The sequence below is a fragment of the Chiloscyllium plagiosum genome, unplaced genomic scaffold, assembly GCF_037043375.1.
Source record: "Chiloscyllium plagiosum isolate Xiang-an unplaced genomic scaffold, Cpla_swu_hap1 HiC_scaffold_15, whole genome shotgun sequence".
NCBI lineage: Eukaryota > Metazoa > Chordata > Chondrichthyes > Orectolobiformes > Hemiscylliidae > Chiloscyllium > Chiloscyllium plagiosum.
Window position 1 is genome coordinate 28,000,146 of NW_028270153.1, and position 17,318 is coordinate 28,017,463.

The 17,318-nt window shown below is 40.8% G+C and overlaps 1 protein-coding gene across 7 annotated transcripts in view; it reads left to right on the plus strand.

Annotated features, from left to right (window-relative positions):
• Positions 1–17,318, plus strand: part of ptprt (protein tyrosine phosphatase receptor type T) — a 1,424,809-nt gene that overhangs the window by 670,483 nt on the left and 737,008 nt on the right. For all 7 annotated transcript variants that reach the window (XM_043710562.2, XM_043710557.2, XM_043710558.2 and 4 more), the window contains one exon: positions 16,771–17,064. In XM_043710562.2, the coding sequence (XP_043566497.1) occupies positions 16,771–17,064 (294 nt within the window). The remainder of the gene's footprint in view (positions 1–16,770; positions 17,065–17,318) is intronic.

Sequence of the window (17,318 nt, forward strand, 5' to 3'; positions counted from 1 at the left end):
CTTTTTGCAGGACAGCCATCTTGGCTCTAGGACATCTATAGCAGAAGTTCCTCAGGATTGTGTACGAAGGCCAACCATCATCTGCTGTTTCATCAACGATCTTGCCTCCATCATAAAACTGGAAATGGGGATATTGGCTGTAGATTGAATAATGTTCAGCACCATTCATGACTCAGATGTTGGAACAGACCATGTTCAAATTCACCAGATCTGGATAATATTCAGGTTTGGGCTGACAGATTGGGAGTAACACGTATGCCACACAAATTCCATGCAATGACCATCTTCAATAAGAGACAATTTAACCACTGCTCCTTGACATTTAATGCTGTTGCCATTACTGAATTCTCCCTTAATCAACATCCTGGGGGTTACCACTGACCAGAAGCTCAACTCAACTTACCATTTAAATACATTGCCTAGAAGGTCAGGTCAGGAGCTAGGAATATTGCAAGGAATAACTCCCCACGTGACTTCCTAAAGCCTGTCCACCGTCAACAAGCCGCAAGAGAGTGTGATGCAATATTCTCCACATGCTTGGATGGGAACAGCTCCAACAACATTTGAGAAGCTTGATATCGTCCAAGCCAAAGCAGCCCACTTGATCGCCACCACATCCATAAGCATCCATTCCCTTCATCACCGATGCTCAGTAGCAGCAGTGTGAAGTATCTGCAAGATGCACTGCAAAAATTCACCAAAGATCCTGAGCAACTTCCAAATCCATGACTATTTCAGTTGAGAATGACAAGGGCAGTAGATATTTGGGAACACCTGCAACTTCCTCTCCAAGACATTCACCATCCTGAGGAAATATATCACTGTTCTTTCACTATCACTGGGTCTAAATCTGGAATTCCCTCCCTAAGGGCATTGTGAGTCAACCTACGACACATGGACTGCAATAGTTCAAAAAGACAGCTCACTACCATTTTCTCAAGGGCAGCTAGGGATGGCAAATAAGTAGTGGTCAGCCAAATCCCATGCGTGAATGTGAAAATGTCCTTCAAATTAGTGAGGGACTACATGTCCTGCATCTGTATCCAAAATATGTCATCTCCCATTGATACTGCTAGGTGCAGCAGAGGTGCCAGTTGGCAGGGAGTTTCCCCTGAAAGTCTTTAACATCAAGTTCAGATTAGATTAGATTACATTACAATACAGTGTGGAAACAGGCCCTTCGGCCCAACAAGTCCACACCGCCCCGCCGAAGCGCAACCCACCCATACCCCTACATTAACCCCTTACCTAACACTACGGGCAATTTAGCATGGCCAATTCACCTGACCTGCACATCTTTGTGACTGTGGGAGGAAACCGGAGCACCCGGAGGAAACCCACGCAGACACGGGGAGAATGTGCAAACTCCGCACAGTCAGTTGCCTGAGGCGGGAATTGAACCCGGGTCTCTGGCGCTGTGAGGCAGCAGTGCTAACCACTGTGCCACCGTGCCGCCCACAAGCCAGATTCTGTGACATCTCAAATGTGACCAGGGAACAAAAAAAAAATTAATGATGAGGATGATCAAAAGAATATCAGAAACTTTTTTTCCATCACTGAAATGTTGTAAATGGGTCAGTCCTCACTTGTCATGATATTAGTTTGTGATAGGTTGAGGAAGTTGTAGTAAAAGTACTGATTTACACAAAAAAAATGTCCTGAAGATCTCAGTTGAGCAAGTTGAATATTTCAGTTGGGTCACTGTCTGTGTCACTGAATTTGAGGACCATCTGAAAATTCTCTTGTGACAACTAAGCATCACAGCAGAAATATTTCTTTATATTATCCATAGGATATACTACGTATCTCACACTCTGTAAAATCAAGAAGATCAGCAAGATTAGAAGAACACTATCAACTATAAGGTCCCTACATCACACATCCCCTGTACTTGGACCTATGTTGCCATTTCTCGATCACTGCAAATTCAAAATCCTGAACATTTGTAAGCCATGTATTCAAGGGAGAATCATTAACATGGAATGTGAATTTCAATAAGGAAACACCCTTCAAACGAGAAGACCATCACTATCCTCTCAGGGCTACTGGGAATGAGCAGTATTTTATTGTCTTGCCATCCTGAAAATGGTTTTTAATAATGAAAAAGAACAGGTGAAGGATTTTTTTATAGATGTTTAAATGTCTGTTTTTGTGACAAAAGAATTACACTTTTTATTCTCAGACCATGGGTTTAACCCATTTAAATCACATTAGCTTCTTTCAACATACTTATGTCACGAACGTGAGCATATGTGTAGTCAATTTTGACAGAATTAATGCAGGGCCCTCCTAAAACCAATTAAAATTCAGCAGAGTGGAGCATGGCAAAATTTAGCATGCTTGTTGCAATTTTTCTTTTTAAAAATCTTTTAAGAATATCATCAACATTAGGCACACAAATGCAACTAATTAAAATATTGCCTGAGGTATTACAAGAGGCTAGGAGATTTCTTTGACTATTATTAAATATATCATTTCTAACCCATTGCTGCTGCTGAATTGATGGATGGGAATTCAACTGTGGTAGTAATAAGGACATAATTAGTGTATAATGATGGGACAATTCTCCCCACAAACCTATCACTGAAACAAAAAGAATGATCAAGTGACTTTTAGAAAGAAGTTCAATTCTCATCTGCAGAGCAGTCCAAAATGTTGGCTTCCAGGTAATAAAGTAGGAAACCATGAAAGAGAAAAATAATCAGGAACTTTAAATATTTTCTTCAAAAGCAGCAATAGATTTAAAAAGAAGACTTTTAATGTGAAACATTTGCCAATGAGACAACCTAAGTGTAACAAAACAACTGTGGAAAATATATGATATTAATAGAACCACTTACTGAAACAATGCATTGCTTAGTGAATGAGAAGTAACATTTGTGCTATTCAAGTTCCAGACAATGACAGTCTTTAACAAGAGGGAGTCTAACTGCCTCCTGTTAATAATTAATGCTATCACCTTTGGTGATATCCTGCCATCAACATCTTGTGGATCATCACAACCATAGCTGGACCAGCCACATAAATATTATCAGCAGCTAAGTATTCTGCAGAGAGTGATTCACCTTGACTTCCCTTGGCTTTTCCGCCATCTACGTTACACAAGTCAGTATTGTGATGGGATAATCTCCACGGATTACTGCAGTTTCAACAATATTCATGAAATTCAATGGCTGGTTGATTGGCAGTTCATCTATTATTTTAAACATTTACACCCTCTGCCAATGTTGTATAAGGTACACTGCAGCAACTTGCCAAGATGTTTTAATAATACTTTCAAAATCTGTTATTTCTACTATCCAAAAAAAAAACAAAGGCAGCAGGAAGTACCATCACCCATAAGTTCCCCTTCAAGTCATGCAACATCCTGCCTGTATATCACCCTTCACTCATCATATTCAGTCAAAATCTTGGAACTTCTTAAACTAACCTAATGGAATAGTTGTTGTATTTTTATTGCTTGGGTTGTGTTAGTTCAATAACCAGGTTTCTTTTTCACCTTCTCAAGGCAATTAGGGATGGACAAACAACTCTAGTATTGCCAATATCATTCATATCCCATGAATTAATAAAAAAAAGTAACAAATAGATCAAAATACCTGGGAGAGATAAAAATTGAAAGGGCTCTTAGTGAAAGTAAATTAAAAGATGCCATCTGAAATAAAGCAAAACTAAATAAGTATAGAATAATGAGATAAACAGTCTCTACCAATGTTCATTTGTGAAAAATAACCATTGGAGCAAAACAATGAGGGCTATCATCATCAATAATGTTGCACCTAATATCAGCCAGGATTTCCAGGAGTGGAAGAATATGTGCAGTACAATGATGAATATAATTTAACTGAGACAAATGTATTCTACATAGGATGGAAAAATTCATTTCACAAATCCCATGCTAAAACAGCTATTTAAAAAGTTGCAACAGGTAAGGAGTAGGTCACAAAATAATCTCAAATTGCAACCTGTTCAATCATGCTAAGCAGCAATGAACAAAACCAGTAGAATACCAATAGTAATGCGAATAGCCCAACAATACAAGTTTGTGAAAATTATGATCAAACTTTATCATGCTCTGGCCAATCACAGCTTCAATATAGTCCGGTCATTGAGATATGAAAGAGACATTTAAGTCCTATGGTCAATACCGTGAGCATTGGAGCAACTTGAGATTTTGAGCCTTGAAAGGAAGTGTTTAAAAGGTGGATAGTTTATGATGGTAGATAGTTTTTGAATGAAATGGAAAATGTAAACCACATGATTCAACTAAATAGCAAGTGTAGGACAAGCATAAGCACACTGGTAAAATAAATAAAAAGACTGAAATCATCATGAATAAATTATAATTTACAGAAGAACTAATCAAAACATCAAATTGACTACCGATTCATTGAATGGAGACAAACTCTGGAATAGTTACGAAACAATAGTAGAAAGACCTGAAAGTATGACAGATGTATGAATTAAGATGGCTTCTCTCATCTGTTGTTACCTTGCAATCTTGTGGGAGTAACTGAAAAAGATTGGAAAAGTGTAAAAGGTCAATTCTTTTGGTAATCTAGAGAAGGCGTTTGAAACTTTTGCATTGAGAGAAGAAACTGAAGGCTGAGAATTCCTGAATTGTCTAGCTGGTATGTTAAAGGAACATAGTAGATAAGATATTTCAACTGTTCATGTGTTCAACAGTAATAAATGCTTCTGTATGCCACAGTAACATTCTCCTATATTTTTCTCTCTGATCGTTTCAAATCAACTAGCTTACAGTTACTGAGATCAGTTGCAGAAGCCTAGGTGTTTGACGGTTTCTGAATAAGAGAAGGTATTTTTAGGATTATGGCATTATTAATCAAGTCATATGAATGTGACCTTTTAATTTAGTCCAGAATTTATTCCCTTGTTAAATATCACAACATTGCCACAGTAGAAAAATTCCAAAATATATCCTTATAATCATGTGAATAGACAATTCAAAGTATTCTTCAAAGAGAAAACAGGGAAGTTGGTGACCATGACCCAAACCTTTCAATATTTCAATATTCCTTCTGTATGAGGAAATCTGACAGAGAGCTGATCTACCAACAGAACAGGCATTGTTATCTCAGGGAGTTTTCATTTGCACTGACAAAGGTTATTGAATACAACCTGATATGATGAATTTATTCAAAAGAAATGCTGATTGTGAAAATATACCATCTGCAAACATTTATGTAATTGAAGTCCCAGAATCCAGCATTACCAAGAAGGCAGAGGGAGGCCATTTAAATTGGCTGGGTGTCTTGTCAAGCACAATTAATCAAGAGTAGTAATTTGTACCAGGCAGGACAAACATCGAAAAATGCATATTTTTAAAAATCTGAGAGTCCACGAGTCACTGGGCAATTAACAAAAGAGTAGAATCTAAACTGCAAAGCCCAACAGTACAAGTTTGTGGAAATTAAGATCAAACCTTATCATGCTCGGGCAAACTTTCAATGTTGTCTGGTCACTGATACATAAAGGAGACATTCAAGTCCTATGGAAATGAGAATGCAAAGACACATCATTGAAAGCATTGGGGCACCTTGAGACTTTCAGCTTTAGAAGGAAACATTTGTAAGATAAAATGTTTATAGAGGTAGATAATACATTGAATGAAATGAAATATATAAACCGCATGATCAAACAAAATGACAACAAGCATAAACGTACTAGTTTAAAAAATCAAACTTTTACGACGTCATGAGCAATTTACAATTTATAATTTATAGAAAAAGTAATCAAAACATTAAAGTGACTTTCAATTAGTGGAATGGAGGCAGTCTCTGGAATGATTTGAGAAAGACACTTGAAGAGACGGGGCACAGAGGGATGTGGATTATATGCAGGCAGATACGATTAGTTTAGAATGGCATAGACATGGTAGGTGAAAAGCCTGTCCCTGTGGCGTACTGTTCTATGTTCTATTTCTCTGATACACAGCAGGAAATGGTCCAACAGGTTCCCTACAGATGAACATGAACAATACAGCAGAAATGGAAATAATATTTGAAGCTTACACCAGAGAATTTGCAAATTTTGTACATTATTGTCAAATCCATTTTCACCATACTTCCAATCATACATTCCAGATCATATCATAGAATCATAGATTCACTACAGTGTGGAAGCAGGCTATTTTAGTCCACACTGAAATGTTGTCCTGGGTGAGGAAAGATGATGTAGTGTTATGGACTAGGCCAGATCACTCAAAACGTTCTTGAGCAGGCAACCCAGACCACAACTTTACAATTTGTTTCAATGGACAGTAAAAATGACTCTGAGTAAGCTAGCTAGGTTGACTACTAGGTTTTAAAACAGACAGAAATTTATTCACAAAGCACAGAATAAAGAACTCCTGCAGAACTCAGTCTATCCACACCAGACTTAATTACGCTGTTCTGAATATACACAACAGTCCCAATACGCAAACCCCCTTAAAAACCAGTAGAAATGGAACACAGGCTTGCAGGTTGAAGTTAGAAGGGCAGAAGGAGACAGAGAGTTTCCACACAGCTCACTGTTGAACTCCCAATTAGTTCTGGACTGAACTGCTCAGCTAGACAGCTGACCACTCCTCTTTCATTATACAAGTCACTTCTAAAACATGACTGCTTTGGCCTGAATTCTCATCTGTTTATATATAAATAAAAAGGTCTTTCGATACCCTTTAATATCTGTATCAAACCAATCTAATCAGCGCTGGGAGCGTTTACGACCCCTCTGGAAAAAACCAAGGACACAGTTTCCTTGAGAAAAGGCACAGCCTTTAGGAAAAATGGACCAGCTTTCTGACACCACTCCCCTTAAAAAAAACCCATCAATACCAAAAGATGGCTTTATTTTTAAAACAGTTCAAAAACCCGGTTAGTAGTCTAAACACACATATACACTGTACTAACTACTTGAACAACTACATGCAAATTCAGACTCTGGCATACCCACCACCGAATGCCTCCATATCTCATATGAGTCTTGATTAAGCATCGGCAATCACATTTTCGCGACCGGCCACATGCACAATTGTCAAGTTGAATGGCTGCAAAAGTAAGCTCCATCTAAACAGTCTGGCATTTTTGTCCTTAAACTTTTCCAGAAATATCAATAGGTTATGATCAGTGTCTACAATGTGTTGCTCAGATGCATTGCTGGTAATATAAACATGGAAATGTTGTAATGCCAACACCAAGCTTAAAGTCTCTTTCTCCACCGTTGAATATTTCTGTTGCTCAATGTTCAACTTCCTGGAAAAATACCCGGTGGGTCTTTCTATTCCCTCGTCATCCTCCTGCAGGAGCATCGCATCGACACCCACATCACTGGCATTGATAGCCACCTTGAAAGGCTTTGTGTAAACAGGTGTGACTAATACTGGGCAGAGGTTAACACAGTTTTTAGGCTGTCAAATGCCTTTTGGCAGTCAGCTGTCCACTGAAACTTCTTGCCTTTTTTGAATAATTCGGTGAGTGGAGCAGCCACACTGCTAAAGTTCAGCACAAACTTTGGAAAAATCCCCTCAATCCCAGGAACCGTAGTACTTTTTTTTTTCATTGACAGTGTGGGAAATTCCTCAATTAATTTTGTTTTTGCATCCCGTGAGGCCATTTGTCCATGTCCAATACATGGCCCAGAAAGGCGACTTGGGCTTTGGCAAATTCACTTTTAGCTAGGTTTACCACCAAGCCTGCCGTCTGAAGTCAATTGAAAATGTCTGATAAATGCTGTAAATGTTCCTTCCATGACTGACTAAAATTCACCAGGTCATCAATGTACATCACACAGTTGGGGAATCCGGCAATGACTTTATTAGTCAGTCTCTGAAATGTGGCTGGAGCGTTTTTCATATCAAATGGCATGACTTTGAACTGATATAGTCCATTTGGCGTTAGGAAAGCCAAAATTGCCTTTGCTTTCTCTGACAGAGGTACTTGCCAGTAGCCTCTGAGCAAGTCCAACTTCGAAATGTAAGTTGCTTGTCCCATGTTTTTGGCACAATTCTCCAGCTGTGGAATTGGTTTTGCATCTGTTTTTGTAACAGTTCTGACTTTGCGATAGTCCACACATAACCGTTGGGTATCATCTGGCTTTGGCACCATGACTATGGGTGAGTTCCAGTCACTGTAACTCACTTCAATTATGCCATCTTGGAGCATGCGCTCTATCTCCTTCTGAATCTGTGCCAGCTTTAGAGGGTTATGCCTTTAAGGATGCTGCTTAATTGGAACAGCATCTTCTATCTGTACATCATGCACAATTAGGTTTGTACTTCCCAGTTTATCTCCTCATGTGATAATAATAACTCGTTCGGGTCATTTCGATTTTCTTGAGCAAGTTAACTAAATAATTTATCACAATTTTTGACAACTTCCTCATTGTCCAATTTGATTTGAGGAATGTCCAATTCAGAATCCTCTGAACTTAGTTCTTCCTTCTGTGCTGTAATCATTAACACCTTCTCCTCTTGGCTTTCCTTCCCTAACAAAATACTTTTTGAGCATATTCACATGACACACTCTGTGAGATTTCTTCCTGTATGGAGTCCTTATCAAATAGTCCACTCACTCAATTTCCTCTCGATTTGATACGGTCCACTAAACCTTGCTTTTAAAGGCACACATGTTACTGGAAGTAACACCAATACCTTATCCCCAATTGCAATATTACAAACTTGTGATTTCATATCCATTTCCTGTTTCACTGCATGTTGTGATACTTTTAAAAGCTGTCCAACCAACTCTCCAGCTCTATTTAGTCATTCTCTAAAAATTGACACATAGTCCAAATGGGTGGTCTCTGAATTCTGACTTATTAATTTCTCCTTAATCAATTTTAACGGTCGTCTTATTTCATGCCCAAAAATTAATTCAAATGGACTGAATTTGTTTGATTCATTTGGTGCATCTCTGATCGCAAAAAACGGAACTCCCTTATCCCAATCATCTGGATAATCCTGACCATAAGCTTTCAAGGTCTTTAGTGTTTGTTGCCATCTCTCTAGTACTCCCTGCGATTCCGGATGGTATGCAGTAGATTTAAATTGCTTTATTCCTAAGTTATCCAGAACCTCCTTGAATAATTTGGGATGTGAAATTTGATCCTTGATCTGGTTGGATCTCTACTGGCAGTCTGTATCAAATAAAGGTTTAAGCAACTCTTCCACAACCCTTTTAGCTGTGATGTTGTGTCATGAGATTGCCTTGAAAATCTAGTCGACACATCCATTATTGTTAATAAATACTTATTCTCACTTTTTGTTTGAGGTAGGGGACCTATACAATCAATCAAGACCCTTGTGAAAGGTTCCTCAAATGCTGGAATAGGTATGAAAGTTGCAGGTTTTAATACTGCCTGTAGTTTTCAGATTAGCTAAAATTCATTTCCAACTGCCACCGAGCACATCGTGGTGGCCTATTACCCGCCCTCGATCTCTTCATTTCCAAATGCCGCCGAGATATTAACCGCCTCCTCCCCCCACCCCCACTCCAACCTCTCACCCTCACAACGCGTAGCTCTCCACTCCCTCTGCTCCTTCCCAAGATCCACAAACCTGACCACCCCGGCCAACCCATTGTCTCAGCCTGCTCCTGCCCCACCAAACTCATCTCCACCTACCTCAATACTGTCCTATTCCCCCCTAGTCCAGGAACTCCCCGCATATGTTCGAGACACCACCCATGCTCTCTACCTCCTCCAAGACTTCTGTTTCCCCAGTCCCCAATGCCTCATCTTCACCATAGGCATCCAACCCCTCTACATCTCCATCCACCATGACCAGGGCCTCCAAGCCCTCCGTTTCTTCTTCTCCCAACACTCCCAATAGTACCCTTCCACTGACACTCTCATGCATTTGGCTGAACTGGTCCTCACCCTTAACAATTTCTCCATCAAATCCTCCCACTTCCTCCAGACGAAAGGGGGAGCCCTGGGCACCCGCATGGGCCCCAGCTTTGCCTGTCTCTTTGTTGGCTACGTAGAACAGTCCACGTCCCGTAGTTACACTGGTACCACTCCCCACATCTTCCTCCGCTACATTGATGGCTGCATCGGCGCCACCTCATACTCCCTCTAGGACGTTGAGCAGTTCATCAACTTCAACAACACATTCCACTCCAACCTTAAATTCACCTGGACCAGCTTTGACACCTCCCTCCCCTTCCTGGACCTCTCCATCTCCATCAACGACGACCGACTCACCACTGACATTTTTTACAAACCCATCAACTCCCATAACTTCCTGAATCATAACTTTTCCCACCCTACTCCTGCAAAAATGCTACGCCATATTCCCAATTCCTCTGCCTTCGCCATATCTGCTTCCAGGAGGACCAGTTCCACCACAGAACACTCCAGATGGTCTCCTTCTTTATGGAAATTAAAGACCATAATTTTCCCTCCCACATGGTTAAAGATGCCTTCCAACACATCTCATCCACGTCCCGCACCTCTGCCCTCAAACTCCATCCCTCCAAACGCAATAAGGACAGAACCACCTGGTCCTCACTTTTCACCCCACCAACCTCCATATAAACCACATCATCCAACGACATTTCCGCCACCTACAAATGGACCCCACCACCAGGGATATATTTCCCTCCCACCCCTATCTGCATTCTGCAAAGACCATTCCCTCCGTGACTACCTTGTCAGGTCCATGCCTCCCAACAACACACCTGCCCCTCTTGGCATCTTCCCTTGCCACCACAGGAATTGCAAAACTTGTGACCACACCTCCTCCCTCACCTCCATCCAAGGCCCCAAAGGAGCCTTCCACACCCAACAAAGTTTCACCTGTACATCCACCAATGTCATTTATTGTATCCATTGCTCCCAATGCAGTCTCCTTTATGTTGGGGAGACTGGACGATTTCTTGCAGAGTGCTTTAGGGAACATCTCTGCGACACCCGCATCAATCAGCCCCACTGCCCTGTGGCTGAACATTTCAACTCCCCCTCCCACTTGCCACTTCCTCCCTCACCACTCAATGCCTGGAGAAAGAATGCCTCATCTTCTGCCTTGGAGCACTTCAACCCCAAGGCATCAATGTGGACTTCACCAGTTTCCTCATTTCCCCTTTCCCCACCTTACCCCAGTTCCAAGCTTCCAGCTCAGCACCATCCTCATGCCCTGTCCTACCTGCCAATCTTCCTTCACACCTATCTGCTCCACCCTCCTCTCTGACCTATCACCTTTATCCACACCTCCATCCACCTATTGCGCTCTTATCTATATTCTCCCCAGCCCCATTCCCCTCCCATTTATCTCTCCATCCCAGCCTCATTCCTGATGAAGGGCTCCTGCCCGAAACGTCGATTTTCCTGCTCCTCGGATGCTGCCGGACCCGCTGTGCTTTTCCAGCACCACTCTAATCTTGACTCTGATCTCCAGCATCTGTAGTCCTCACCTTCACCAAAAATGCAACTATATCCTTGTGTACTCCAGTAAAAATGTCTTTGTATTTTAGCCTGTGTTTTCCTCACCCCTAAATTACCTCCATATTTTTGCTCATGCACCACTCACGGCACGTCCTTCATATATCCTGGAAAAAACAATTTGATGAATCTCTGCCCATTTCTCATCTGCTTGAATGTGCAATGGTCTCCATTTCCTCATTAAGACATTATTTGTTAAGTAATAATACACAGGGATGTATTCACTGTCTGCTTTCTGCTGTAACCCAATCAGCTCAGCAGAGCTAAAGATACTTGCATGTTTACCTAATTGCTCCTGCTCTGTCCCACTTATCTGATCAAATACACTTCTGATAAAGCTACATCACCACCCTTTTCAGTGCCTTTTGATGTCTGTTGCTTCGCACTTGTGCCTCTGCGATCTTGTGACCCCACAATCAGGGAAAATTCCTGAATAAGGATCCTTCATTGCTTCAGTTGCCTGCGTCTCCACTGGCTTTTCAACTAGAGCAAGCAGATTTCCTACCAGTAAATCAGCTATATCATTTGGAAGGACAAATTGTATGCCTGGAGCTGAGATTTTGTCCAGTACACCTACCATAAATTCTCCACCCTTCTCTGGACTCTTTAACCCCACTTTACATAATTGAGCACTTTTTGTCTCACCATAGATTCCTCTTACCAGTACCTTTTCTGGCAATGGTCTTTCAGGAGTACATATCTCCTCATCCTTCAGCATCACTGAGAGGATCCTGTGTCCCTTAATATTGTAACTTCCTTACCCACTGCTCCTGGCCTACGTACATGGATATTTTTTAAGCAGATCTGGCACTTCCTCCTTAATCAACCTCTGATCATTTTGTACACTCCGAGGCAGTTGTCTAACTTCCCTTGTGCTCTTTGTTACTACTCCAACAAAACTCCCAGGCTTGTCCAGATTTCCTACATCTGGCTTTCTCCTAGCCCACCAACACTGTGATTTTGTGTGGCCCACTTTATTACAATGAAAACACCAGAGCATTTTAACTTCTTTGTCCCCCTCAATTTACCCTGTGGTAAATTATCCTTATGATCTTCACTGAGATCTACCTTTCCCTTTCCACATGACAATTTCTCTTTGCCCCAGTTTCTATTCCTCATGGACTGAAATTGATTCTGGAAGCCAAACCGTGTTTTATAATCATCAGCCACTTCAGCTGCTAACCTTGATGTTTTAGCTCTCTGCTCTTCCACATGAGTTCACACGACTTCAGGTGGTGAATTTTTGAATTTCTCCAAAGTAATGACCTCTCTAAGGGCATCATAGGTTTGCTTGATTTTTAAAGCTCTTATCCATCTATTAAAATGACTCTGTTTGATCCTTTCAAACTCAGTGTAGGTTTGACCTGGGTCCTTCCTTGGATTCCTAAAACATTGTCTATTGGCTTCTGGTACAAACTCATATGCACTTAAAATGGCTTTTTTTCACCTCCTCTGATAGGGATGTGAATACCTCACTAGCCCTACCTCCAAGTTTCATTTGGATCAACAAAACCCACATTGCCACTGGCTGATGCATTTGTTTAGCCACCTTTTCAAATGAGATGAAAAAGACTTTCACGTCCTTCTCATCAAATTTAGGCAATGCTTGAACATACTTAAACAGTTTCCCACGAGAGTTCTGACTACCAGGGGCTTGCTCCTCCTCACTCCCGTCCTCACAAAGGTTACCCTCAGCCATTATCTCCAGCCTTTTAAGCTGACTTTCCTTTTTAAGTGTCAGTTTTTGAAGTTCAAAAGCTTTCTCTTTTTCCCTCTCCCGCTTTTAGTTGGAACTCAAACTGTTTCATTTCTGCTGCCCTTTTCTTATTTCTCACCTCTAACTCAAGCTGCTTCATTTGCAATCAAATTCTTGCTATCTCTATAGATTCTGATGGTTTCTCCAGCCAGTTTAAATGCTGAGCTACTGCTGTAATTATATCTCCTTTTCTCACAGAAGCAGGCAGATTCAATCTTGCAGCTTGGTCTTATTCACTTCTTGCAAAACTTCCAAAGTCACCACAACCACTGCCAGAAAACTTTTGGCGACTGAAAGAGCCATTCCTTTCCCAAGCTTTGTCCACGCAACCAAACCAACACCCGAAATAAAGACAATAGCACCTACCGCTCACTGCTTAAAATCCCACAAAGAGCCCCCCAATCTGTTATGGACTAGGCCAGACCACTCAAAACATTTTTGATCAGGCAGCCCAGACCATAACTTTGCAATTTGTTTCAGGAAGTGTACAGTGAAAATTACCTGGAGTAATTTCGCTAGGTTGATAACTAGATTTTAAAAGAGACAGAAATTTATTCACAAAATTGCACAATGAAACACAAGGCACAGAATAAAGAACCCGTACAGAACCCAGCCTATCCATAATTGACTTAATTATGCTGTTGAGAATATATACAACAGTCCCAATAAGCAAACTCCCTTAAAAAACAGTATAAATTGAACAAATGCTTACAGGTTGAAGTTAGAAGGATAAAAGAAGAGAGAGAGTTTCCATACAGCTCACTTTTTAACTCCCAACTAGTTCTGGACTGAACTGCTCAGCTAGAGAGCAACCGTTCCCTTTGTATTATACAGGTCACTTCTAAAACATGACCACGTTGGCCCGAAGTCTCATCTGTTTAATCTCTGTACGAAACCAGTCTAATTGACACCGGGAGCATTCATATTCCCTCTGAAAAGAACCAAGGACACAGTATCCTTGAGAAAAGGAAAAGCTTTTAGAAAAAAGGAACCAGCTTTCTGACAGTAGTGAGACTGGTACACTGTGAGCTCGGAGGGAGGAGGATACATTGTCAGAGGTAGGCTGAATGTGAGTTCTCCAAGAGAGGGTAATGACACTGAACATTGGCAGAGTTGAGAATGTCATTGCTCTTCTCCTTGCATTGTTGTACATGCATCTGAACACCTGAATCTACACTGACCCAGGTGGAAATCTCAGACAAGACTGGCATGGTCTGGTGTTGTGGACTGCACTGTCCATCCTCAGCTTTTTAACTTTGTCCATCCCAGTCCAACGTAGACACCTCCACATCATGGCTACTATCCTCAGGGAAAAGGACGGCTCTCCTCTGCATCACCCCTTCTAGCATAGCCTCCTCAGATCTCTGACACCAAAGCAACTGTCAATTTCTCCATGTCTGCCATATTCAGGTCAAGTGTCAGGAACCATGCAGTACAGCTCCAGGCAGATAGTAGTTTTTTGAGTGCACGATGGTCTTTTACAGATGGTATGAACTTTGGCAAGCAGTTAAATTGGGAAAGGGGCCACAAGACTGGCAATCTCTGCTGCATTCCTACTGCATCTCCTTTTCTAATTATCGTCTATCTGTCGATAGTGAGGACTAATATTGATAGTTAACTGTTCCTACTGCCTTTCCGTGTCATAAAAGTCCAACCAGCCAGCCACTCTTCTCATGTTATACAAATTTGTATTTCATTCCTCAAGTCTGTTTCTTGCATCCTAGTCCTGATGAATGCCAGATAAAAAGCTTTGATGTGTAGACTCAGGGACTGTTCCAGCACAGGAGGAGGGCATTTGGTCTAAAATGTCCATGTCAGTCAATAAAATGAATCCTAATTTTCTACACTTGGTCCATAAACCTGGAGGCTGTGGCAATGCAAGTGAATATCGACATACTAGTTAAATGTTTGAGAATGTTTGACTTAACCACATTTTCAGGCACTGAGTTCCAGACTTCCACTACCCTCTGGCTGAAAGATTTTCCTCACCTCCCCTCTTAGCTTTCTACCTTTTAAACCTTGGCTCTTAATCCTTCTAAAAATGGGAAAAAGTGACTTCCTTATCCACCTTATTTATACTCCTTATAATGTTCTGCACCACTTTTAAGTTCTTTCCCAATCTTTGTTACTTCAAGGAAAACATTCCCACCATCTACAATCTTTCCTCACAGTTCAAATGCTCCAGCCCAGACAGCATCCTGGTGAATCTCCTCTCCATCCTCTCGAGTGCAATCATGTCCTTTCTATAATGTGGTGACCAGAAACGCAAGCAGTAATCATGTAATGATCTAACAAGCATTATACACAGTACCATCATAACCTCCCTGCACCTGTGTATAATGCCTGGACTAACAAAGGGAACTATCTCAAATATCATCTGAAGCACCTTATTTACTTGCCCAGCTACATTCAAGGACTTATGAATATGCACTCCAAGGTCTCTATGATCTTCAGTACTTTCTCGGGGCTGACCATTCATAATGTAATCTCTTGCCTTGCTAATCCTCACAAGTGCATTACCTCCTGCTTTTCCCAAATTCTATTTGTTACTGCTCTGTCCTGTTGACCAGTCCATTGATTTCCTTCGGCAGTTTATGTCTATTGTCCTCACTATTTATGATCCTATAAATTCTTGTGTCTTTTGTGAATTTCTTAATCATACCCTGTACATTTAAATCCAAATCATTTCTCTGCACTACAAACAACAAGGGCCCCAGAACCAGACCTATGGAACCCCTCTACAAACAGATGTCCAGTCTCAGAATCATCAGAGTCTGGGTTCTGTCTCTCAGCTTATTTTGGATCAGATCTGCCACTTTGTTTTGAATTGCATAAGCTCTAATTTCTTGTCTCCTTTTAGCATTGTTTTTGTTCTGTACTACCATATCATTATTCATGTTAGTTATCTTATTGTATAACCTTGCTCAGCAAAATATTACAGAAATGTTTCCTGTGAAAACTTCAGAGTATTGTGAAGCAATTGACAATGATTCCTGCTACTCCTGATTTATTTAATGTGTGCTTTCACTATTCCTTATAAATGTATGACTTGGGAATACTATTTCAGAGATTTAAATAAGTGGAGAGCTACATCTGTAATGTCACCAGTGCTATTCTTGAAGTGTGTGTAGCTCTCATGAAAACTCACAGTTTTGCTCACCATTAGATTGTTCTTTTCAGGTTGCAGCAATTGAAGATAGCACATTAAACAACTTGGCTACTTTTTAAATGGCAGAATGTAGATTTCTGAGAATGATATACTGTACTCTTAAGTTGCATATTTGATATTGGTGAAGTGCAAAAGATCAAGTACATAATGTGAGGGAGGTAAACAAATATTGCCAGTATCTTTCAGTATGGCCAGAGGTTGGTTGCTCTTCCAATTTATTTTTTTCTCTCTCTGTTCAGCCTGGTACAATGTGATACATTGATCACTGCAAGTACATTATTCGCAATCTAAACTGCAGAACACACCTTGAGAAAAATTAACTGCATTTCTTTACAATCTAGATTATAATGCTTTGTACCTGCCTAACAGCTACTGAGCCAATTACCTTTTTATATTTCAGATCCACCCACACCCATTGCTCCACCTGAGCTTTTGGCTGTTGGTGCCACTTACTTATGGATCAAACCCAATGCAAATTCCATAATAGGAGATGGTCCTATCATCCTGAAAGAAGTCGAGTACCGGACCACTACAGGAAATTGGGCTGAAACGCACATTGTGGATTCTCCAACCTACAAATTATGGCATCTTGATCCGGATGTGGAATATGAAATTCGAGTGCTACTGACACGACCGGGGGATGGTGGGACAGGACCTCCAGGTCCCCCTCTTACAACAAGAACCAAGTGTGCAGGTAGGCGATGCCAACATTAACAATTCATTGTGGATCTGAAAAAAGGTTTTATGGCAAAAGTGGAAAATGGTTTTGAAAAAATTTACATAAAATGCTGTCCTCATTTTTTGATTATATCAATGACTGCATTATCTTCATAATTACCTTCTTTGCACGCCTGAGAAATGATTTGTCTTTTGTCAACTTGTACATATAATTTATTAAAACTACCTGATAAAGATATTACTTACTCAAGTTTTAAACCGTATGCTCCC